A 27,402-nucleotide genomic window follows, 5' to 3' on the forward strand; every position below is an offset into this window, starting at 1 on the left:
AACAACATAATATGATTTACACCAAGAATCCGTTTATTGGTTTTTATTCTATTCTTTCTGAAGTTCAATTGGGTACAAAAACAAATCTGTTTTTAAATTGAAATATCGTCAAATACTCTAATATTTACAGAATGAAACTTCGAAGAAGCTACGAATAAGTCGTTAATATCCTGTAATTAACGACCACGGCAGCTCGGGGCTCCGCAATTTGGGAATGTTACCTGTCTATTCTATTCATTATAACTATTTAAAATATTTTTTCAAGATTTAATGCGTATTATAGGAATGTTTAAGACGTTATCATGATCAATGGTGTTGAATTGTCGAAATTCACTTATTTTGGAAGATTCAGCTAGAAAACTTTCCACAACTAGAAAGCTTGCTCGAAAGATGATGAGTAACCTATACACGAAATTGCATTTCCCAGAGTGGTTTATTGACAGGGACCCGCAAACTACTTAGTTTGGGATCTTTTAGCTGTAGCGGTGGAAGATTCACAAGTGAGCACTCAATTTTGAGCGGGCAATGTAATGGCTGTGGCTGTGGCAATGGAAGGAGTGCTTCGTTGTGAATGTGGCTCTTCGCCAATTTTCCACAAGTAAAGGGTCACTCCATTTACAAGCTAGACGTGTATGTCATGCATCTATGGTACTCAATAAGCGCAATATCTGCCACACATTGTACATTGCATCAAAATTGCTGGTCCGCGTGCTCAAGCTTCACATATCAGCAATCGGTCGGAGATTCGAATCTCATGAATATTCTGAACACTATTCGACGAAGTTGGAAGTTTCAAAGTTATTGACATTAATCAACACATGCCATTGAGTGATAACATCCATTCCACCCGACTTAGTTATCTTCTATATAATAAAAGAGAGTAGGGTTGTGTTTGTTCGTTTGTTCATCTGTTCGCCTATTCGTTTGTTCGCATTAAAATATGTCAACTTGTGGATTGCATACCGGAAAAACCGGAATGATGTAGATCTCCAAATTTTGCACATATATTCTAAAAATATCAAACTCGTGCACCTCGAAGCTCAAATTACAATTTTCTTCTAGATTTTCCAAAATTAATGTTCAAATTTCATTAATGGTAAATACGATTCCACAAAAAAATAGCCAAATCATATGAACAAAATTAAAAAAGGAACATCTGTTCAATTATTGCTTTCTACCTGATACCACTTAACCTCAATAACATTTTTCTGATAATTGATAAATATTTTCACTATAAATATAATAATAGTATTGTTTTGATAATTAATAAATATTTTCATTTTCACGAACTCTGCATATGGTGAATGTGGAACAGCTGCATCAAAGAAATTATCTCAAAACCATCTGTTTAGAAAAAGCATATGGCCTTGCGAAGCACGGGTTACCTGCTAGTAATAACTAAATAAATGGATGAACAGATGAATGAGGTAGTTTCACCAACCAATAACTTCAAATACTCTTCTCTTAGAGTAGGTAATATCAAAATAACAGTAGCTACTATCATTGAGACAAAAAGTGCTTTTTTCAACCAAAATGTTTTCCGAAACTAACATCCCTTTCCATTTGCTCTATATAATTTTTGAAGGTTCAAAAATATATTTGAGCTTCTCTCCTGGGGAATAATTAAATAGGTTTATTCATTCATTTTTGTTAACAAATCAATTCTATGCTTAACGTGACTAAACGTTGAAATTGGAGTGGAAGCAGGCTATAGTTATCTCGTAGAGATTTTCCATTTGCTCTATATAATTTTTGAACGTTTAAAACTATTTTTGAGCTTCTCTTCTGGGGAATAATTAAATAGGTTTATTCATTCAACTATATTATTGTTAACAAATCAATTGTATGCTTAACGTGACTAAACGTTGAAATCGGAGTGGAAGTAGGCTATAGTTATCGCGTAGAGATTTTCCATTTGCTCTATATAATTTTTGAACGTTTAAAACTATATTTGAGCTTCTCTTCTGGGGAATAATTAAATAGGTTTATTCATTCAAGTATATTATTGTTAACAAATCAATTGCATGCTTAACGTGACTAAACGTTGAAATTGGAGTGGAAGCAGGCTATAGTTATCGCGTAGAGATTTTCCATTTTCTCTATATAATTTTTGAACGTTTAAAACTATATTTGAGCTTCTCTTCTGGGGAATAATTAAATAAGTTTATTCATTCAAGTATATTATTGTTAACAAATCAATTGTATGCTTAACAGGACTAAACATTGAAATTGGAGTGGAAGTAGGCTATAGTTATCGCGTAGAGATTTTTCTGGAAAGACAAAGAATAGTTTCAGACTTCCTAAAAGTGAGTTCTCCATTGTGGGAGAAAAGTTATGAAAAACGTTCGTGTCTGACAACCATCAAATGATATTTAGGCCTAACATAATGTTGATGAAGTCATTGATTTTTGTTGGGTTAATGGACAAACTACCTAAAAAGAAGGATCTGGATAACTAGTAGTTTTGTGAGCAGTAGACCTCACGCAGTATTCTCATCCACAAGTACCTGATTGAAACTATAGTCCTTATGGAAACACAGCAATAGACTGGCTTCTCCACACATCTGTATAATCACTTGTCAGCTGATTTATGATTAATAACTCTATAGTCTGATTTTTACTCTAATATTGGCATATGAAGGAGGCTCCTCTTTTCTTTCATATTATCCTTGAAATGCAAAATTTCCAAATCCTTGTATATACGTCGACGCTCAATTAAAAAAGGAGTATACCTGTCAAATTTCATGAAAATCTATTACCGCGTTTCGCCGTAAATGCGCAACATAAAAACATATAGACATATAAACATATAAACATATAAACATATAAACATATAAACATATAAACATATAAACATATAAACATATAAACATATAAACATATAAACATATAAACATATAAACATATAAACATATAAACATAAACATATAAACATATAAACATATAAACATATAAACATATAAAATATAAACATATAAACATATAAACATATAACATATAAACATATAAATATATAAATATATAAACATATACAAGAGCTGAAGAATAATTGCGCCCCAGGAATGGATAATCTCAATAACACAGTACTCAAGCAAATAGGCCACACTATTTCACAACCACTAGCCACGATTTTTAATAAATGTTTTGAGCAAGGCTACTTCCCCAAACACTTCAAAAAAGCCAAAATAAAACCTCTCTTCAAGCGAAGAGATCCATCAAATCCTGGCAATTACAGGCCAATCAGTCTTATCAGTAATCTGGCAGAAATTATGGAAAAGATTATAAAGAAGAGATTAGTCCTGTTTTTGAGCAAACATAAAATAATAAATGAAAATCAATTTGGATTTGCACCAAATATGCTACCCTTCCGTGGGTGAATGACCTCTCCAACATTCAGTTTCAGGGTGGTCATTAATTTCGAAGCCTTCTCCTCAATTTTGAGTACCTATAAGATTTCTTAGTAGACCTATTTAGCGTTTCCAGGTATTATAGACAACCTGAGGATCAGAAAGGACAGGCCCATTGTTAGAACGCATTCATGAATGCATAATTGTGAATGGGTAGTTTGAATGGCATGTGGTAGAGTGGCATGTTTCGTAGAATGACGACCAGCATTTTTCAAGCATGGTTCTTTCAACCCGGAATGTTAGAAAGTTTAGCATGTGGTAATAATTAGGTATTTCGACGACCATGTGACAAAACTAGAATGTTCAGAGGTAAATGACTTAAATTTCAATTGAAATTCAAAAAGCTATTGTAATTGAATAAATAATAAGATATCATAGGTTAAATCACTTACATCACTTATTCCATTTAATAAAGATCACTTAAAATTGGTAATTTAGTATTAGTTGGCCTAATATAAATTGTATTTGTATACCGGTAGTTCACATACTCATGAGTATTAGGTTGGCTGTTTTTTATAGTTTAGGGTAGTGCACTACAAATAAATATGTATATAAAGACAATTAATATAGAATTACAATGATTAATTTAGACTGAAATGTATTAATACTTCATGTAATTGACTTTATGTTCCTATGTCTCATTTGAATTGATTTGATGTATTTATTCTTATTTTTGTATTGCTGTTGATGTAATTAATGTATGTTGCTTTGATGTATTGATTCATCTTATTGATGTCATAAAAATGTTATTGAATATGGAAAAGAGTAGAGAAAAGTATTAATTATTGTATGTCATGTTCATAAATCACTTAAATAGCTGAGAGTCAGGGAAGATATTTTTCATTGAATGAGCTTCATTTTTTTATCACAAACTCTTGATTATTCATTCCTCTGAAAGTAAACTGCGAGTAATAAATAAAGTTTGAAGTAGAGTCCCCAATATTGTTCAATACTGGAAATATAAATATTGGCAAATAGTGGTGGTAGTCACAGATCCCGTATGAAGAGGAACCCCACACATGAGCGACAGGTTGACACATTAGGCTATTATGGAGGAACGAGAACGTCCCAAGCCAGTCTGGAAGAATCGGTCATTGAGTGGTGTCAAGATTAGTGTCCTGTGTTGAAGTTTTCTCTGGGATTTGCAGACAGCAGCATCAGATATCACAATTCATAGGAGAGTGATGTGATCAAGCTACAGTGAGTCTTATCCTCAGTTTTATTTTCAACACATAGTCTACTAGAATTTAAATTATTGATTTGTGACTCCACTAGCCAAAAATAACAACAACCTTCCAGTGTCCTTTTTAAAGTAGGGTTTAATCAATTCGTAATTTCAGAGGAACAGTTTTTTATTCAATTTTTAGATTCCAAATTTATTTTAAAGTAGTATTTTGAATTTAGTTTTGAACATTTCTTTAAAGATATAAACTTTATTGATAATTGTATATATCGATTTTGATTCATTTAATAAATAATATTCTAGTAATTTTTGAGATTTCATCTTACTTATTCAAATTCATCAATTGATTATATTTTTGATTCAGTTTAGTTTTTGAAGCTCTTTCCATATTCCATTTTATTCCATTTGTGAGGCTTCTCAGCACTATTTCATTTTCATTTCATTCAGTTCAATTTGAATTCTCAATATAGTTCAGCAATAACTGATTGATCTATTGTTTTATTCAACAAATCCCGAATTCACGACCCAGAGTAAGAGTTCAGATTAATTTTATTCATATTCTACCATTTTCCTGGTGTTTATTCGGGAACTATCATTTCCCAGTCGAAAAGACTGGGTGGTGCCCAAAAGAAGCCATATATACTGGCAGATTATTTATTGAATTTAATTAATTAATCTTTATTTGATTATTTCTCAAATTTCAAGTTACTTTACTGAAAGAGCAAGTTGACAGAGAGTTCAGATTTCAGGCTGAGAAGAGTACGGAAGATGCATTAATTAAATTTGCTAATACTGTTCCACAAAACCTGAATTCCAATTACAAATCTATAGCGGTTTTCTTGGATATCAAAAAAGCTTTCGATACTATTCCACATTACTCCCTTTACAATAGACTCGAGAAATATGGCTTCAGGGGAATTTTTCTAGAATTAATCAAAAGCTATTTGAGAGATAGAACACAGTCTTTAACAATAAATGGATGTACTGATACCTCTAAAATGACCTCTTACGGGTTGCCTCAGGGAACTGTACTTTCACCAATCCTTTTTATTATTCATGTGAATGATTTACTGAGCCTGAAACTAAAAAACTCAACAACTATATCATTCGCAGATGACACTGCAGCTGTTTTCTATGGAAAATCGTGGATCGAGGCTCATGAAATTGCAGAACAGAATTGTTTTCTCATTAAAAAATGGTTAGACAAAAACACTTCGAGCTTGAACATTGATAAAACCAATTACATCACCTTTGCACTCAATACAACTGGTAAACCCGACGAAAATATGAATCTGAGACTACATTCAGACTGCAACATGAACTTCAATAACTGCACTTGCCCCATAATAGAAAGAGTAACAAGCACAAAATATCTAGGCGTCATAATAGATGAATATTTGAAGTGGGACATCCATATCAAATTTTTATGCAAAAAAAATCAGATATCTTTCTTATAAATTCTACGAAGCAAAAAAAATTCTAAACTCAAGTCATCTTAAAATAGTATACTTTGCACTGGTACAGTCCATAATTCAGTATGGTATTTCAGTATGGGGTGCTGTTATAATTCTCACTTGGAAGAGCTTTTCATAATTCAAAAATCAATCATTAAAACAATCTTAAATAAGCCTAGACTTTTCCCAACCAACCTGACTTTTGAAGAGTTTAACGTGTTGACAGTTGTATGTAATGAATGTAGTGAAGTATATATTTAAATATAAAAATAATTTCATTTGCACTGATAATACTATCTATAATCAATACAATTTAAGACCTGCCTCAAATAAGTACCTAATCTATCATACTAACATTGAAAATATTAGAAGACAACTCATATATTCAAGCACTAAAATTATAAATACAATTCCTGAACAAATTATTAGCTGTGCCAAGATAACAAAAAAAGTAAAAACAGATATCAATCCTTGGATCAAAATTAATTACTTCTTCTACCTTTGAGAACTATAATAAGTTAACAGAGAACTTTTCTGATTAGTGCGCTCACTTCCCCTACTTGTGCTCTATCACATCCCTTTCCCAATCCTTTCCAAAAATTCCAAGGATCAAAAGCAAGGATCAATGTCAACTATGACATGGATAGCCATAGTTAGAAGAACTTTTGATCCACTTCCCTTCTTCACCACATAACATGTATAAATTGCCTTCTAATATTGTAATGTGTTCTCATATTTATGTTATTTATTTTAAACTTTAATGTTTTTTTATCGATGTAATTAATTTTTTTCCATATTGATGTATCTTAGGTGATGTATCTTGTGTGTGTGAATAAATAAATTGAATTGAATTGAATAAATATGAACATATAAACATATAAAATATAAACATATAAAATATAAACATATAAACATATAAACATATAAACATATAAACATATAAACATATAACATATAAACATATAAACATATAAACATATAAACATATAAACATATAAACATATAAAATATAAACATATAAACATATAAACATATAAACATATAAACATATAAACATAAAACATATAAACATATAGACATATAAACATATAAACATATAAACATATAAACATATAAACATATAAACATATAAACATATAAACATTTAAATATTCAAACATTTAAACATTAAGAGAAATGCCAAACCGTCGACTTGAATCTTAGAACTCACTTCGCTCGGTCAACTAGAAACCTGACTTTGATATTGGAATATGATAGTGAGATAGAGGAACAAATTTGAGTCGTATTAATAGCCGTTAGGCTATTAACTCACATTGTTATTTTTTATTCATCAAACCTTTCTTCTCTTGAAATATGACAAAGCTGACAGTTAACTTTTCATTTATCGTTGGTGATACTTTTATTTTCATATTTCTTGTTAGTGTAAATTGTTTTGTTTTCTTTTGTTTTTTATGCCAATGACGAAATCTGATGTGCTAAATACAGTATCATTAATTGAAATATTCCATTTCATTCCATTTATTTATAATCAAATAGCAGTGGAAGTCTCATTCAAGATAGATTGACAGTTACACTCTACGATCATGTCTCTACAATATTTATTAACTTGATATGAGATTGGAAAGAGAGTATATCTTACGCTCTTTGTCTGTCTCACATGCAGTAGACCTGCAGCCTTGCAGGCTTCAAACCTGATTGTTAAGGATAGATAGAGCTCGGATTATAACGTATCAGAGTATTCATATGCCACAAATGGCTTTTATGGTTGTAGTCATGTTAGCCCTCACCTGTTGGAGCTTTGTGAACAGAGGCGTGAGTGGAAAATGTAATAAGGCCCCGGGCAATGGCGTCCTGCGTCCTGCGTCCACAGTGCTCTATCAATTTATTTCTCAGTTCGCTAATTGGCTCACGTTTAAAAGCAAACCTTCTCTACCGTTATACAACCAAATATCGTAGATTGCTGCAACTTTATGATAGAATGAAAACATTCGGCTCATTACCAAACAAATCAGTTTTCGAAATGAGTATTTTCATGGAATAATACAATCACAGATGGATATCGATTTTGAAACAAGGTTTTCTTGAAAGCACATCATTAATAGCCTGATGTTTCATTCCCAACAAATTTAATTTATCATTTACTTGGAACTCCATCAAAATTAATATTAGTGAATTTTAATCATCGACAACCGTCCTCCTTCGAACAGAAACAGATGTTCATTATCATTCTTCGGAGCGAATTCAATGTTAATGTATTGTTCCTTCATCATCACAAATTGTTTCTCTCCAATTTCCATTGGAAACACAAAATGCAGTTGTACAACAGAACTTGCCAGTCTGGTCCTTACATGTGAACTTTCTCAATTATCTAGTACTATGGTACTAGATTCTATTGTGCAGCGAATTTCCGTTTGTCCATCAATGCTGTGAATGAGATTTGGTTCAAATTTCTATGCTTCGTACAGCAAGCTCGCCAAGCTTTGTAGCTCTCCTCTCAACGACCTTCCGCAATGAGAAGTTACAAATAGGGTTGTTCGTGCTCATTGATTGATTGATTATGAGATTAGTTAGATCTTGTAATGGCATGATTTTATTAATTTTTCTCTTTGGATTGGCTTGGAAGAGACCTTCAACCCCTCCACGAATAAAAACTGTGAGTCTGAAAACTTGAATTTCAAGAATAGTATTGAAAATTATACGTTGAAAACAAACAATATTATAAGTTGAAATTTGATAAGTTGAAAACAAAATTATGAGCGATTTTTCTATTCACTCTTCCTCTACATTATTCTCTCAGTTTGAAAAAATGTGAAAGAAGCTTCACGAGCTTAGAACATCTCACTCAGCTCTCCATGTATTGTTTCTCAAGAGCCAAGACCAGTCCCCTACGCTTTATCTTTTTCCGAGCAGATATCTCTTGCAAGCCTTTCCGCCCTATTATTAGCCATGCGACCCTCTGTACAGTTCACAATTCCACCACTGCATTTGCGTAAGCTCAATAAATTAGTCCCTCCCAGTTGAATACTGGGTAGGCCACCCTTTATTTATCGCTTTCTAATTTATGAGTGCTGCCGTTTTTCTTCAGGTTGTTGTTGCCTTTGACTGCTCTTTGGCAAAGCTTTTACTATACGGAAAAATGCTTCAACGAAGGCGAATTTCAGCCTTACAAATTTCTGGTGTCAATGATAGCAAAAATAAATTTGTAAAACAGTGCTGTGACTAGAAATAGTGGTGTGTATTTATGAGACATGTTCTTCAACGTTCAACTTCATGGAACCCTCTTATCTGTGAATGTCATGAACGAGTACGATGTACAGATCTGCAATGTTCGCTGCATGGAGGTTATAATCCGAATGCGGAGCTATAAAGTTTGATTATCAATCCTGCAGTTTATTCACACTCTGAATAGAGGTACTAAGAAAGCCTGAGGGTTTGATTGTAGCAGGTCTCAGTTGCTCCACCTTAATGAGGGTAATTCGCGAGGTGGCTCAAGTATAATAATTATTTCACCTTTGTGAGCTGGATCCATAAGCTGAATACAAGTCAGACCTGAGTGATGCATCCAAGAAGTGAGAATGAGGATAATAGCTTCAACACTTACCACGAGGAGATGGATTTAATCACTCTTCAACCACCGTTTACCACACTCTCTACTCTAATTTAATAGTCATTCAAAGTCATCAAAACACGAAGCAATCCATTAATTACCCAAAAGAGTGACAGTTTGTCTAATGCGGAACATTCCTATTCTCACTGTTATAGATAGTCTCTTATTCGAATTCCACATTCGAGTATTACTCGATTCCAGCGAATATATATGACTGCAATATTCTATGAGACTGATTGAAGACTCTCTTGAATAAGAAGATGAAAATATATAATTCAAATGAATTTCAGTGAATAATAGGTGATTGCAATGTTCAATGGGTTGACAGAATAAAAGCTATTGCTAAAATTCAGTTAAATAATCAAGTTACAACTCTCGAGGTACTAGAAGTTGCCGTGAAACTCTTAAGCAAATTGCTGATGAGATTATGAATCTGCCTTAAAACCGAATTAGCTTGGAAATTACTTAGAATTAGCATGTGTTACCTTCTATTCAAGCGACCTATTGTTTCTGTACTATGACTTTTAGAAGGATAAATTTATTGAATGATGTTTGTAACTCATGATAGAACTATAATCAACCACGATTCACAAAAAACAAAGAACAAATTCTCAATTAATATGAATAATTGAATTAGATCGATGTCAATAAATTCAGTTTAGTCTGATTTTATTTAATCAAACAATGCTTGGTAGTATATAATATGACTTGTCAGGGTTCATGTCATTTTCAATTACTTCGTAAATCACAGACTCCTGTCACACATTCAGGAATCGATCAATATTGAAAAGAACAGATAATGAGAATTGATTGAAGAAAAGAGGAGAATCTTGAGAAGTCAAGAGCTTTTCCCATGAGATACTCATCCTAGAATTGAAATAGAATGGAGAAAAATAATACGTCAATCGCTGGGATAACACATTTTACTCAATTTTTGAATTTATCTCTAGAGTGTAGTTAATTCCTACTCTTCCTCTACAATACGTGAATTTATGACCATTCTCGGTACGAATCAATGCTAATATGATTGATAGGAGGACTTGGAGGACGAAGCAATCACAAACCACCCCAAACCTTGTTTGTCTGTTCTCTCTTCAAACTAAAACTCAGTTACTGGGTCTCCATACTAGTCAGCCTCCGGCCAGTATAGTCGACTACTCACTATACATATGAGTAATAAATGATACCATTCATATCAGCTCAAGCTGCATCGAGCAAGTAATAAATAGCTCAAACTAATCATTTAGATTGAGTTGGAAATTGGCTATGAGTTGACCTGGTAGCCGCTTTGCTTTTTCCAACATATTCATCTGCATCGAAAGCTACATGAATGCGTGGGGCTCAGTTATTGTGAATCGGATATCATTTTTCAGCCAGAACGATGCGGTGTATTGTTCTGAAAAACAACCCCGATTTATATTCTGCGAACTGTTTTTCACTATGAACATCTCACATTCAATGCAAAACAGTCAGGCAACAACGGTTTCTTGATCAACCTCCCAGTTATTCACTTTTTTACATTGTGCAATGACTCAGATGGGATGAACTAATTATTATTGCAATTGTAATTCAACAAAGAACTTGGTGTTCATAATTGTGCAGAATGCGTAACACGTTTCGTATCCTATCCTACACATTCTAAAGTTTATTCTATAGCTTCTATTTGATGATAATTTATTTCATATTCTTTCCATCTATTTTTATTGTAACATTGGTAAATAAAATACTAAGGCATTAGATTGTGTTATTTTTTCTTCCAAATTTAGGTGAAGACACAGTTCAAAAAGTACGTTAGGCTTTCTTCACTTGTCCAATTTTCGATGTGAAGACATATTATATACATATCATCATGTGATAGCCCAGGATATTATAATTATTTTGGCATTGGCAGGTTTCTTATTCTATGGTAATCACAAAATATTTCTCCACTGCGACTATTGAAGATTATTCGTTTACAGATTATTTCTCATTCATCCAGCAAATAAGTACATTATGAAACTGGCAAAATCCGAAACCCTTGTCGTTTCTCATTTCAATAAGTATGTGAATTATACAATGTAAAACATTCTCGTATCTTTTGTAATCTACTTTGTTATTCCTCGTCATTATCTCATCACATTGACATGACACGAATCGGTTGAGTTGAAAAAGCCTTCCTCATGTAACAGTATCGATAATGTTTTTTTGACTGGGAAACTATCCGATCTGGATAGAAACTACACATTTTTGCGAATTACTGTACAACCTGAATATCAATTGTTCTGCTGGTACTTACTTTTTCGACTCGATTGCTACTCATATGCAGGGTTCGGATATAAGTAATGAATAAATGATTATAATAATTATTGGATAATATAGAAATAGAATATAGAATTTATATAAACATTATCATAATATTTCATATTGTGACTTGTGTGTTGATGTGTTTTGATTAGTCTATGAAATAACAAAATTTGTTTCATCGTTTCTCATATCTGATGACATTTTTTTTACTGGTTCTGAAGCGTACGATTAACATCGGTTTTTATACTTGTCTGTAAACGATCAATCCTCTTCCAACACGGCACCATTGCCAAATTGCTTGTAGCGTATTTAAAATTGTGATAAATTATCAAAATATCCCCCTTTAATCATGAGAATTTCATTAATTTCTACTCCTTACAAAATTAATTATTGAATCACATGGAAAAATGTTTTCAGAATAAAATATATTTTCGATAGAAATGATTATTTAACAAGAAGCAACAAATAATATCAGATTAGATTTACCGGGGTAACTTGAATCGCAGCGACTATAGAAGGCGAAGGAAAAGGAAATTATTCTCATTCGCTCCACAATGCACCTTATTATCTACATTAATTCAATAAGGTGGATCTATAGAAAAAAATGTTATTCCATCTTATAACATATTATATTGAAATCAATATTTATTATATACTATTCAATATCATTGTACTCGTAGTATGGCTTTTTTGATGGTGATACCAATCCACCTCACCAATGTTTCGAGTAAACTTGAATCTTTCGAGTTCTACTTTACACTTGAAAAAGGTCCTTATTCGGGATCACATCCTGTTTTATCAAGTTAAGAAGATCGAGACTGTGAAATGTCAAATTTTAAACTTCTCTGAAACGTTTCAATTGTATTGAATTGCAACTTCACTTCAATTTTATTCTAGAATGGCGATTCTGAATGTTATTCATCATCTGCTTGACATATTTGTCACTATCCGGAACTATACGATATAAGGACCAATTCCAATTTCATTGATATCATGCATTGTACAATAATACAATATTGACACAAGTCAAATACATAGTCACATTGGTAAACTACATTGTAAAAAATATTAAGATATTTAAGTAACAAAAAATAATTTAATTCGCTGCCAAGGTGACAAGAATCACATAATTGAAAAATTTCTCAATTCAAAAAGTTCCATTATACTGTAAAAGGATTTTTCGATCAGCCAATCCTTCAACTTAATCTTCAACGAAACTTCAGAGTCAATCTCAGATATAATAGGTGGGAGAGAGTTCAATATTTTCCTGCTCATGTGATCAGTACTACCTTGGAAAAGAGACGTTCTATGAGCATCTAGTCTTAGAGCATTCCTAGACCTCGTGTTGTACCCGTGTATATCTGATCCTCAAGCCCAGGAAGTTCTATGTTTGAGTCCATGTAGTGCAGCCTCAAGTATGTATAGACAGGGAAGCGTCAGAATTCTTGCACTTTGGAACAGTGACCTGCAAGAGGTTCTAGAAGGTTTCCCTAGCATCATCCTGACCACTCGCTTCTGTGCCTTGAATACTCTGACAATTCCAGTTGATGAGCCCCAGAAGATCAAGCCGTAGGTCAGTAGCGGTTGAAAGTAACCATAATAAGCCGAGAATACTACTTTCTTCTTCAGAATTGTCGTTAATCTTGATATCGCAAATGTTGCCCTACTAAGTCGCTTCACGACCTCGTTCACATGGTAATTTCACCTCAATCCAGAGTCAACCTCGATTCCTAGAAAACCACAAGCACCTGTAGACTTGATCTGTTTTGAATCCAACTTGAAATTTAGTAAATTAGAGAATTCCGGGCGGTTGGACTTACTTATAGAAAAATCCATAAAACAGGTTTTCTCGACATTGACTTTCAGTTTATTTGCCTTACACCAATTCTCGATGCTTTCTGTGAGATGCTTCATTGTTGCTGCTGAGAATTGTGATCAGTGAGCAGAACGGAGCAGATTGTAGTTTTGCATAGTGAGTGATGTGATTGTGGTGTGTTGGTGTGCAGGACCCGAGCTGGCTGAAGGCGAACAAGTCGAGCGACTCGGTGGAGGTTGTGTTGGTGGCGTACACGGCAGGAGAGGACATGGTTCGTATCGATGATGCTGCAGCCACGGCAACCAGGCGAGCCTCACGCCAGGACGTCTAGCAGGGGTGAGTCGAGACTAGATTAGTGTTAATGCCCCCCACATAAGCTTGTCTCTCAATTCGAACCCACCTTCATCCAATTCCTGCCTATCTCGTTTTAATACCAGTAGCGTTTCTTTTTCTGAACACCATCGCCATCTCTATTGATCGCTGTCATTATTTTTTATTAAACTCTCTCTCTCGGCGGCATCGTCAATTTTGTCCAATAATTTACAGCTGAGGCAAATGACCCTCCCACTTCAGAATCTCATTAGAAGTCCAGAAAAAGTGTTACACTCTTTCACTTCTTCACAGAAGCAGCACCAGCACAATATTTTGAGCAAGCCAGGCACTGTATTCGTTTTTCAATTCCGATTCCCTATTGGGAAATAAAAAAATCGATTAAATCCTTTGCTCTGTCCCTGTTATTTCTCCACTGACGGAGCTATTTATAACAAGATTTAAATCCCAGAAAACATTGATAGTATTGAATCAATATTCTCAAGGAATTTTAGATATCAAGAGCAATATTATATTTTCTAGCTTTGCATATTATTGTGAGTCAATTTCACAAAAATTACTTCATTGATTTACTTCGTTATATCATAGATAAAGAATAGCGTAAGTAGATATCCCATGATATAGTGCGTTCATGTCGCAACTTTTACTGTTATCTCAAGCCGATTACTGTCGATTTTTACTGTTTTCACCAGGTACGAGTGTATGAATGGCACAATATGAGAGACTTCCAGCGTCATAAAGCTTCACAGGAAAGAACTAAGTGGACTATCAGCTTGAGATAACAGTAAAAGTTGCGAAATAAACGCCCTGTACCATGGGATATCTACTTATGCTATTGTTTCTCTATGGTTATATCTACATCATTGATAATTCGAGACTGGAAGAAGAACTGAGTTTATAGAGGAATAGCTCTTTGGAATAGAACATTGAACTCATTGTCAAAATTATTTATCATGTTGCAATCTCTATACTTATAAAAGGCTAAGCCCCGACAGACTGAAATCACACCACAGCCCAAACTACTGAGCCTAAAAGCTTGAAATTTTGCACGATTGTTTATAGTAGTCTGAAAACATCCACTAAGAAAGGATTCTCAGAAATTTCCCCCCTGAGGGAGCCTGGGCCCCCCAAAATTTTGTACTTTTTAACCGCTCATTGCTCAGCAAAGTCATGAGGAACGTTTTTGTTCAGCTACGAAAAAAAATTAGATCTATGCAGAAAAATTTCGATCAGGAGCACAGGGGGGTCCAGGAGAGGGCATTTTCCGAAAAATTTGATGTAAAATCACACTACAGCTCAAACTAATAGTCCTACAGACTTGAAACTTTGCACAAATATTCTTCAAACATGCTAGACGTGCACTAAGAACGGATTTTGAGATATTTTGCCTCTAAGGGTTTCAAAGGATGAAAAAGGATCCTATTAAGTAAGGTTATGAACATGGTAAGGTGAGTGCCATATGGAAATGAGATAATTCATTTATTGACATGTGATATTCTAACATATGTTGTAATCATTGAAAATAACAAAATAATATGATAGAAATTCAAAAAAGAACATCTGTTCTATTATTGCTTTTGTCACGTGGTATTTTAGCACCACAAAATATTTTTGAAATGAACTATTGAGCTTCAATGGAATTATAAAATAGAAAGGAATGATAGCCCAGTCAAAATACCACTCAAGTAAAATCGAATGTTGTTAGCGATAAAGAGTAATCATATTATCCAAAGCGATAAGAAAAAACATGCATAATTGTAATTCAACAATAATGAGGATCCATTGGCAGAATTAAAAATATTATAAAGCGGCTTATTTATTATTGGCAGATTATAAAAAATAAAAGTTTGCATGTACATTTGAGGTTAGAATTGTTTGTTTATATTTTTAAATGAATCAATCGATCTAGGATAAATCGATAGTTATTTGAATCAACACCTAACGAATCAGCTGGTTGTTTGATCAACCAGTACAAGTTGAATTATAAAGTTTACTCACAAAAGATGTATTATATATACTAAGGAAGGTTTATGTAAATAAATAGGGACAACTATTATTGCTGCATAAATATTTATTACAATCTAAAAAAGTACGAAAATCAAGAGTATACAAAACTCATATAAAAAATTAAATGTATATTGCATGATAGTATCGTATATCACGATTTATCTATTAGAATAGTCTAAGACAATCACTCCATATATTTATATAAAACTTTTTATTTATTTTTCTATAATAAAGTTCAAGAAACCCTGAATCTGAAGTAACCAATTGTATTGAGTTTTGCTAAATTAAAAAGCCGATCAGAAGGAGGCTTACAAATCGTTCAAGGAAGAGATGAAATTTTTCTGAAAATCACTTCTCTTTGGCTTGTGATCTCGCTCTGAAAGGATGCACATGGAAATTAGGGTGCTTCCTTCTTGTTAAATTAAAAAAATTATCAAGTCAATCCCTTGTTAAATGTGTACTATTTGTAATTAATGTTTATTTATCTGTGAACTCAGTGTTGTTGAAGAGTTCTTAATTGTAATCAATTCCCATAAATATATCTTTAATACGGAAAGAAATCTATAAGAAATCTGGACCACACGCGAGCCCAGCCGAGACGAAAAGGACCTGCATAATTAATTATTGGAAATAATTAATTCACTCTACAAGACCTCCAAGAACATCATTAATGTGAGTGTTAGTTCAAACGAGCTCGTTTTATAAAGGCCTTTCAATTAGAGTTGGGGAATTAATCAAAGCGCTATATAAATAAATTCAAGTCAAGGAAAATTTGCAACGAGTTGAGTGCTATCATATAGTTTATAAGAACGTTTTATGAATTTTATTTGATTTATGTAGGAAGCTTACTTCCATGCACGGCACGGACTCATAAAAAACCCTGAGATTTTTTAATATTAATTTAATAATTATTATTTCTAATTGATCAAAGCATGTCCTATTGAATCTACAGACCGAACAGGTTTTAAGTTGTAGAATTCTGAATTGACTTGAAGTCCATGTATCAGTATTAAACACAAATTTATAATTTTTAAAGCTCACAACTGTGAATGCTATTAAACCTTGTGATAATTATTGTTAAACTGTTAAAGAATTTATTTAAAGAAAATTATAGATATAAGAAAATTTTATATATATTGTTTTATGGGAATATATTTTGTGTTTTATGTCAGCATACAAAATCATAGAATTTTTTATTATATCCTAATTCATCTCGTGATATACAGTTTGAGCTGTCTTAGTGCTAAGAAAAAATATTCTGCAGCATATAGAATTAGTGAATCAACTAATATTGATCTCATTAAGAGCACTCAGTACTTATCATCCTTTGATGACAGCCATACTAGGTCGCCAGAAAAAATATATTGATAATTATATTAATAAAGTTCCAGTTATATCATATAAGGATCCAGAGAGCTTCAAGAACTGGCATCATAAGTTCTAAGGAATTTCAGAAGGATAAATTGGTGGATACCTGTATTCATAGCGAGTGTTTTAAAAATCAACTAGAAAAAACCATAGTTGGTCTTCATTATCCTCAATTGGATACATGGTTACTGGTAATCAGTCATCAAATATATTTTTGATTTCCTTATTGGTATTCTTCAAGAACTTCACAGAAGCAGCGGTAAGAATTGTTAATCACCAGTCATTGAACCTTGTGGTGATTAAATATATTTGGAAAATTCATACATCTACCACTGAGCTAGAGCTGCGGTTTGAACCCAGCAATTTTGCGAGCCGGACGGCCTTAACTATTTGCGAATTTATTCGCAAATTAGGGACTTTAACAACCGCTCTTAGATATATTAAATTTACCATTTTACATAATATCACCCAACAAGTGGGGCAAAAGTCTACATCTTTACACTTTCTACCTGATTCCACTCAACCTCAATAATATTGTTCTGATAATTGATAAATATGTTTAATAATATTATTATTATTGATATGATAAAAGTATTGTTTTAATAATTAATTATAATCATTAATATAATAATAGTATTGTTTTGGTAATCAATAAATATTTTTATTTTCACAAACTCTGTATAATTTATAATGGTGAATGTGAAACAGCTGCATCAAAGAAATTATCTCAAAAACATATGTTTAAGAAAACCATTTAGTTTTGAACTTCGATGCAATGTATAAGCCTACACGTGGCATGTATTATTAATTTTTCAGCTAGAACAGTTTTTTGAGACTGCTATATAAACGTCTACAGTTTTATCAAAGCTGTATCGGCAATATGAAAACGCATGCAGTTAATATGTCTTTAAATAAAGGTGTTGATATCCACATGATAATTATTCTCTACCATTTATATTTAATTAAAATTTCAAAATTATTCAAGCCTTGATAGAATGATTGACTCACTGTACAGTCAGTCGAAGATTTTAATATTGAAATTAGGGGTATTTTGGCAAGCTGAACAAAAAAGTAAGGTCCTATGCACCTTTATGATATTATTACTTCAAATGAAAAATGAGTTTTGTGGGTTGTCAAAACTCCCCCTGAAAGAAAACTATTCATTTTATCCTATCTTTCAGTAAAATAACAATGATTTCTGCATTGAATAACATCTATCTGGCCAACAAGAATCGAACTCTTTGTGAATTTAGATATGACCTACACTTTGGATTTATATAATTCTATTAATAAATTCATGGAAATTGAAGTACTTTTTTCAGTTAGTTGATGATTAGTTAATGGAATTGATTATCAATAGAGAAAATGATTATAATTTCATCAATACAGAATTAGTTGAATGAATTGTCGATGTACTGAGTTCTTGATCAACAATAATTCAATATTGGTATTTATCCAATCATTATTTTTTTCAGAAGTTATTTCATTTGAATTAGAAAATATTTATGAGCTCCTATCAATTTATCATTCATAACAATGAATTCTTCAAAACATGAATTTAATCAAATAAAAAATTGCCCATACTTCTGTATTCATGTTCGCATGTTTTCCACTTGTGATGGATAGCCAAAATATTGTGGAGCGAGCTGCACGGCGAATTGTAATCGAGGGCTCTGATTGGCTGAAAAGTTCAGCATTCGGAGTGTGGTGAGGCGAGCAGTTAGAACAGAGGCAAGCGGCACGGCGAATGGTTCGGAGTACGGTACGGCGAATGATTAACAGCTGATTTTAACATTATGAAACATATGCTCATGTTCGTTGAAAGGCAAGATGTTCGGAGGAATGCACGGTTTGCTGCGCGGTTCGAGGTTCGGTTCGGCATGTGTGGAGGCACCTTTAGTTGTTACAGGACATTTATACAGATCACAGGCCAAAGCAACATTTTTCACTTTTTAACCGTTCATTGCACAGCAAAGTCATGAGGAACCTTTTCGTTCAGGTACGAAAAAAAATCAGATCTATGCAGAAAAATCCAATCAGGAGCACCGGGGGGTTCAGGAGAGGGCACTTTTCGAAAATTTTGATGTAAAATCACACCACAGCTTAAAACAAATTGGCCTACAGTCTTAAAACTTTGCACAAATATTCTTCAAACATGCTAGATGCGCACTAAGAACGGATTTTGAGATATTTTGCCTCTAAGGATTTCAAAGGATGAAAAAGGATCCTATTAAGTAAGCTTATGGTAAGGTGAACTCCATATGGAACTGAGATAATTGACACATGATATTCTAACATAATTATGTTGTGATCATTGGAAAGCTTGAAACAATTTCATCAATTAGCTGATCGAATTGATTTTGCGTTGATTGAGAGCGCGAGCTTACTACGTGTTTGTTCCATCATTGTATGCTTGGCCAGTTCGGTTTGTGCCTTCTATCAGCTGTATATGGATGGAGTCTCATACACTCCGATTAGAACAGAGCACAAACGTTTTCTTTGGTTAGGAGTTTGTTGATAATTCTTTTTTTCCAAATTCAAATTTTATTGCCATCAAAAATCACATTGAAAACTTTCTTAATAGACAACAAGATTACAGAAACAAAATGTCAAACATATACCTACATTTATTTGTAGCACGGCCAGGAGAAGACAAACTTGAGTACTAGCCGTGAGTTTATTAAATATAACTTAATATATATATATATAATATATATATATATATAATATATATATATATTGTTAATATTTTGTGAATAAAAATTACGATTTGATGAGAGATGCGAGTAATTCCTTATAATAAAAATTTGATCCGAATGGTTATTCATAATACAGTAGTCGGGGTTACTGCAATCCAAAATTTTCTTTTCTGTACGGTAGCTAATAAATTTCATACATATTGATTGTATCCAGTGTTCATAATGGAAATAATTGAACTACTCAAAATTAATGGCTTACTGGTCCCTCATAGATTTATAGTATTCCTGGTGATTGAGCCTGTCTTTTTCAGCGTTGTCTATTAATAATAAAGCTTAATTTACAACTAGCTTACAACTAGCTTTACAGCGAACTCCATACCGCCAATGTATCTCATGTTACACTTGACTTTATTTGGTGAATCATGAAATTTATCTGACAATCAACATGTTCATTTACATCTCAATACGGACTTCCTATGTGCTTAGTCATGCAGCATTCATTATTCCGAAAACTTATTATTCTTCTCGATCAATTGGTAGTAATATCTATCAGTAAAGTTTTCAATTAAAAAAAAAAGGTTATATCAGTGTTTCAAAGAAAAATATTCAATGTTTTCATAGCTGTAGATTGTCGATATATGGTCCAGGATATATGCTATGAATATGAGCTAAGCTATAAATTCAAAAAATTGTAAATTATTCTTTCATTCTTCAGTAACTAATGAATGCAATATGAATACTATACATATTGTGATGAATCTTTCAAATAGATCTCATGAAAAGAGAGAAAAATTGTGATTACCTTTTAAAATGAAAGAATTTGCTAAAGGAATAGTTAGCGACCGAGCGATAACACTTACTTATCAATAACTGTATATTAGATAAGAGTACCGTTCTGTACTGAATATTTTTCTAGGAAAATTATTCAATAAAATTATAATTATTTTGCGAATAAAGCACAAATTATTTATGAATCGCTCACTGATTTTGAGGTTACACTTTGTTTACTATCGATCAGATGTTTTTAAAAACAGTTCGAACGCAGCTGACTGATTCAAAGTATTGTCAAATGTCACGCTGGCTTCACGTAAGATATAATACCATCTCTAAAAATCAAAACTATCCATAAAGGATCAAGAATTTCAAATAAAAAATAAAATGTATGTGTTATTGTTGAAATTATTTATTATTTAAGAAATTATATTATATGTCAGGTCTTATTGTAACTAAATAGGTCATAGCATGAAATTATATTATTGATAAAATGGCAGAAATTAATTATAATAATCTCAAACCTAATAAAAATTGTACAAGAATATAATTTATTAATAATTTAATTCAACTGAACCACATGGTAATTAAATCTCTATGGCAGGTCTAAGCCAATCACAGTGCATAGAAATAGCACCAAGACGGTGATCGTTTGAAAGCAACACATGTTAATCTATTATCAGACACCAACCCTGCCTTATCAGTTACACTAGCACATGTACATTGTATGAGAGGAACTATGTCTACAAGATTAAGCAGTTTTAAGAATTACATAAATTAAATCATTATTGTAATGAAAGGAATTGTATTCTACTGCTTGCCACTGACGTCATGTTTACGTCACAAGCGCTCTACCAATGGCAAATTTTTATGCAAATTATTACATTGAGATTCTGAGAAGCAAGGTCTAGCCTAAAAGCTTAGAGAAAAGAGCAGCACTTCCCTTTTGAAATCCTTACCATGTAGATCTCTTTTTTATAGTTACCAAAGACCTATTTGTGAAAATTTCTTGTTCGATTTTAAATGTTCTATTTGTGAGCCGATATTTTAGGCCAATTTATTTGTTATTCGTAAATTTCTGTTCTCATCAATCGATAAATTTAAAAGCTTAAAGTAAATTATCCCTTAATTAATTCGGTGAAGGAGATATTTAAATTAAAATTCCCCACGTGCTGAAACCGAAGCCTGGATTGCCGCCGATCAAACGATTTTTTGATCTAAAGAAGAAAACCACGACGACCAAGGAATTTCACGTGAGTTATAAGTCATAAGGGGCCCCAATCTACGCTTCGAAAATATTTTAGTGCAGAAAAACATAAATTTTTCTTCGTTAAATTATTGGCCACGCCGACAAGCGCTTTAGCATTTAAGAGCCTAGAATTTATTCATATTGAATTTATAAGAATTTGTAGTTGATTAACTATCCTCCGCTGCCTGAACCACGACCCCGAACATTTTAAAAATATTTTCTATAATTCATTTTTCACTATTTTTTCAAACTGTTAGATCTTATCAATTGTAAAATTCTGTCGAATCACGCATGGTATCATGCAAGCACAAGAAAATTTTTAACTATTCTATTAATGTTAAATTATTGCCAACCTGTAAATCAAATTCTGAATCTGCACTGTATGATTACATATTTTATTGTAATATATTTCAGTTTTGTTAATTCGCTTTCTGAGTTCGATTATTTCTTAAGCCTGTCAATTATTGTGTCTGATACGTTCTATATCATCAAGAACCGATCGAATACGATCATTGGAATAATCGAATTGAGCTGGATATTGGAACAGGTCTAAGTGGATGTAGCGAGTGGGGTCAGATCGAGATATTTATTCTTTGTCCTTACCTGCTCATATATCAGCTTTTATCTGTTACCTACCTCGACTTTGGAGCGAACGCATCAATTGTACAGCAGTGGCAGCCATAGATCATATAAATTCCTACAATAGAGCTTAAAATCCGACAAGACTCTGTTCTCGAAATATTCTGAACGATATTTGGTCCAAATACCGTATTTTAATCCTTCAGAACTTATTAGAGACGCAGTCCCGTAAATTATCTACATCGGGATTTTGCTCGACCTGTATGATTTTGTATGCTCATTCTTCACAGGTAATAATTTTAAGGTATCCGTCTTCAGTGTCTAGCGATCGCTACACTACTTATAAAAATTTCATCACTATACAATTTGTCATTAGAAGAATCAAGGGTGAGCGAGCGTTTAGGCCTCCCGCGATTCCGACAATTGTATTGAATCTTGTAGTGAATCAATCAGTCTGGTGTACACTCAGCGTCCACGCACGCAATTAAAAATTTATAGCCGCTACACCATTGACTCAGTACAAGATTCACCCTACATGTGTGAAGCCGTTAAAAAACGCACTACATGAGATCTATTTGTTACTATCGATCAGATGTTTTTAAAAACAGTTCGAATGCAGCTGACTGATTCAAAGTATTGTCAAATGTCACGCTGGCTTCACGTAAGATATAATACCATCTCTAAAAATCAAAACTATCCATAAAGGATCAAGAATTTCAAAATAAAAAATAAAATGTATGTGTTATCGTTGAAATTATTTATTATTTAAGAAATTATATTATATGTCAGGTCTTATTGTAACTAATAGGTCATAGCATGAAATTATATTATTGATAAAATGGCAGAAATTAATTATAATAATCTCAACCTAATAAAAATTGTACAAGAATATTAATTTATTAATAATTTAATTCAACTGAACCACATGGTAATTAAATCTCTATGGCAGGTCTAAGCCAATCACAGTGCATAGAAATAGCACCAAGACGGTGATCGTTTGAAAGCAACACATGTTAATCTATTATCAGACACCAACCCTGCCTTATCATTTACGCTAGCACATGTACATTGTATGAGAAGAACTATGTCTATAAGATTAAGCAGTTTTAAGAATTACATAAATGAATTATTATTGTAATTAAAGAATTGTATTCTACTGCTTGCCACTGACGTCATGTTTACGTCACAAGCGTTCTACCAATGGCAAATTTTTATGCAAATTATTACATCGAGATTCTGAGAAGCAAGGTCTAGCCTAGAAGCTTAGAGAAAAGACAGCACTTCCCTTTTGAAATCCTCACCGTGCAGATCTCTTTTTATAGTTACCAAAGACCTATTTGTGAAAATTTCTTGTTCGATTTTAAATGTTCTATTTGTGAGCCGATATTTTAGGCCAATTTATTTGTTATTCGTAAATTTCTGTTCTCATCAATCGATAAATTTAAAAGCTTAAAGTAAATTATCCCTTAATTAATTCGGTGAAGGAGATATTTAAATTAAAATTCCCCACGTGCTGAAACCGAAGCCTGGATTGCCGCCGATCAAACGATTTTTGATCTAAAGAAGAAAACCACGACTACCAAGGAATTTCACGTGAGTTATAAGTCATAAGGGGCCCCAATCTACGCTTCGAAAATATTTCAGTGCAGAAAAACATAAATTTTTCTTCGTTAAATATTGGCCACGCCGACAAGCGCTTTAGCATTTAAGAGTCTAGAATTTATTCATATTGAATTTATAAGAATTTAGTTGATTAACTATCCTCCGCTGCCTGAACCACGACCCCGAGCATTTTAAAAATATTTTATAATTCATTTTTCACTATTTTTCAAATAGATCTCATGAAAAGAGAGAAAAATTGTGATTACCTTTTAAAATGAAGAATTTGCTAAAGGAATAGTTAGCGACCGAGCGATAACACTTACTTATCAATAACTGTATATTAGATAAGAGTACCGTTCTGTACTGAATATTTTTCTAGGAAAATTATTCAATAAAATTATAATTATTTTGCGAATAAAGCACAAATTATTTATGAATCGCTCACTGATTTTGAGGTTACACTTTGTTTACTATCGATCAGATGTTTTTAAAACAGTTCGAACGCAGCTGACTGATTCAAAGTATTGTCAAATGTCACGCTGGCTTCACGTAAGATATAATACCATCTCTAAAAATCAAAACTATCCATAAAGGATCAAGAATTTCAAAATAAAAATAAAATGTATGTGTTATCGTTGAAATTATTTATTATTTAAGAAATTATATTATATGTCAGGTCTTATTGTAACTAAATAGGTCATAGCATGAAATTATATTATTGATAAAATGGCAGAAATTAATTATAATAATCTCAAACCTAATAAAAATTGTACAAGAATATTAATTTATTTATAATTTAATTCAACTGAACCACATGGTAATTAAATCTCTATGGCAGGTCTAAGCCAATCACAGTGCATAGAAATAGCACCAAGACGGTGATCGTTTGAAAGCAACACATGTTAATCTATTATCAGACACCAACCCTGCCTTATCAGTTACACTAGCACATGTACATTGTATGAGAGGAACTATGTCTACAAGATTAAGCAGTTTTAAGAATTACATAAATTAAATCATTATTGTAATTAAAGGAATTGTATTCTACTGCTTGCCACTGACGTCATGTTTACGTCACAAGCGTTCTACCAATGGCAAATTTTTATGCAAATTATTACATTGAGATTCTGAGAAGCAAGTCTAGCCTAAAAGCTTAGAGAAAAAGAGCAGCACTTCCCTTTTGAAATCCTCACCGTGCAGATCTCTTTTTATAGTTACCAAAGACCTATTTGTGAAAATTTCTTGTTCGATTTTAAATGTTCTATTTGTGAGCCGATATTTTAGGCCAATTTATTTGTTATTCGTAAATTTCTGTTCTCATCAATCGATAAATTTAAAAGCTTAAGTAAATTATCCCTTAATTAATTCGGTGAAGGAGATATTTAAATTAAAATTCCCCACGTGCTGAAACCGAAGCCTGGATTGCCGCCGATCAAACGATTTTTGATCTAAAGAAGAAAACCACGACGACCAAGGAATTTCACGTGAGTTATAAGTCATAAGGGGCCCCAATCTACGCTTCGAAAATATTTCAGTGCAGAAAAACATAAATTTTTCTTCGTTAAATTATTGGCCACGCCGACAAGCGCTTTAGCATTAAGAGTCTAGAATTTATTCATATTGAATTTATAAGAATTTGTAGTTGATTAACTATCCTCCGCTGCCTGAACCACGACCCGAGCATTTTAAAAAATATTTTCTATAATTCATTTTTCACTATTTGTTCAAACTGTTAAATTTTATCAATTGTAAAATTCTGTTGAATCACGCATGGTATCATGCAAGCACAAGAAAATTTTTAACTATTCTATTAATGCTAAATTATTATCAACCTGTAAATCAATTCTGAATCTGCACTGTATGATTACATATTTTATTGTAATATATTTCAGTTTTGTTAATTCGCTTTCTGAGTTCGATTATTTCTTAAGCCTGTCAATTATTGTGTCTGATACGTTCTATATTATCAAGAACCGATCGAATACGATCATTAGAATAATTGAATTAAGCTGGATATTGGAACAGGTCTAAGTGGATGTAGCGAGTGGGGTCAGATCAAGATATTTATTCTTTGTCCTTACCTGCTCATATATCAGCTTTTATCTGTTACCTACCTCGACTTAGGAGCGAACACATCAATTGTACAGCAGTGGCAGCCATAGATCATATAAATTCCTACAATAGAGCTTAAAACCCGACAAGACTCTGTTCTCGAAGTATATTCTGAACGATATTTGGTCCAAATACCGTATTTTAATCCTTCAGAACTTATTAGAGACGCAGTCCCATAATTAGCTACATCGGGATTTTTGCTCGACCTGTATGATTTTGTATGCTCATTCTTCACAGGTAATAATTTTAAGGTATCCGTATTCAGTGTTTAGCGATCGCTACACTACTTATAAAAATTTCATCACATACAATTTGTCATTAGAAGAATCAAGGGTGAGCGAGCGTTTAGGCCTCCCGCGATTCCGACAATTGTATTGAATCTTGTAGTGAATCAATCAGTCTGGTGTACACTCAGCGTCCACACACGCAATTACAAAATTTATAGCCGCTACACCATTGACTCAGTACAAGATTCACTCTACATGTGTGAAGCCTTCAAATCACGCTCCACATGATTTTGCCGGCCCAACGTGAGGCATTTAGATTCAGCACTACATGATTTTGGCGCCCAACAGTGATAGGCATTGAAGATGTGGATAATCGACTACGAGGATTATTTAGTTGCTCAGTATACTATAGCGCTGACAACGGGAAAATTTTTTGAAAAATTCATGGTTGTGAATTTTTTCGAATTTAATATTAACTGTTCACTGTTATATAAAATACAAGAAGTACCATACCCAATTTTTGAACAGAAAAGAAATTTATCGATTGATGAATTTTTAGAGAAAAAATCGAACTCAGAATTTTATTATTGTGTTATTCGAAAATTGGTCGTACTATAAGTCATAGGTATAGAGATATCATAAGAAAGGTCATATTATTTGAAGAATATTAGGTCTATATTGAAACAATTTATAAATATTTACAGAAAAG

At 32.7% G+C, this 27,402-nt stretch overlaps 1 protein-coding gene across 2 annotated transcripts in view; it reads left to right on the plus strand.

Moving 5' to 3' along the window:
• The window catches only part of LOC111058767 (prolactin-releasing peptide receptor-like), a 297,162-nt gene that overhangs the window by 197,768 nt on the left and 71,992 nt on the right, over positions 1–27,402 (plus strand). For both annotated transcript variants that reach the window (XM_039439860.1, XM_039439868.1), the window contains exon 8: positions 13,940–14,085. In XM_039439860.1, coding sequence (XP_039295794.1) covers positions 13,940–14,080 — 141 coding nt within the window. In that variant the 3' untranslated portion in view covers positions 14,081–14,085. The remainder of the gene's footprint in view (positions 1–13,939; positions 14,086–27,402) is intronic.

Source organism: Nilaparvata lugens, chromosome 1, assembly GCF_014356525.2.
Source record: "Nilaparvata lugens isolate BPH chromosome 1, ASM1435652v1, whole genome shotgun sequence".
In the NCBI taxonomy this organism is placed as follows: Eukaryota; Metazoa; Arthropoda; class Insecta; order Hemiptera; family Delphacidae; genus Nilaparvata; species Nilaparvata lugens.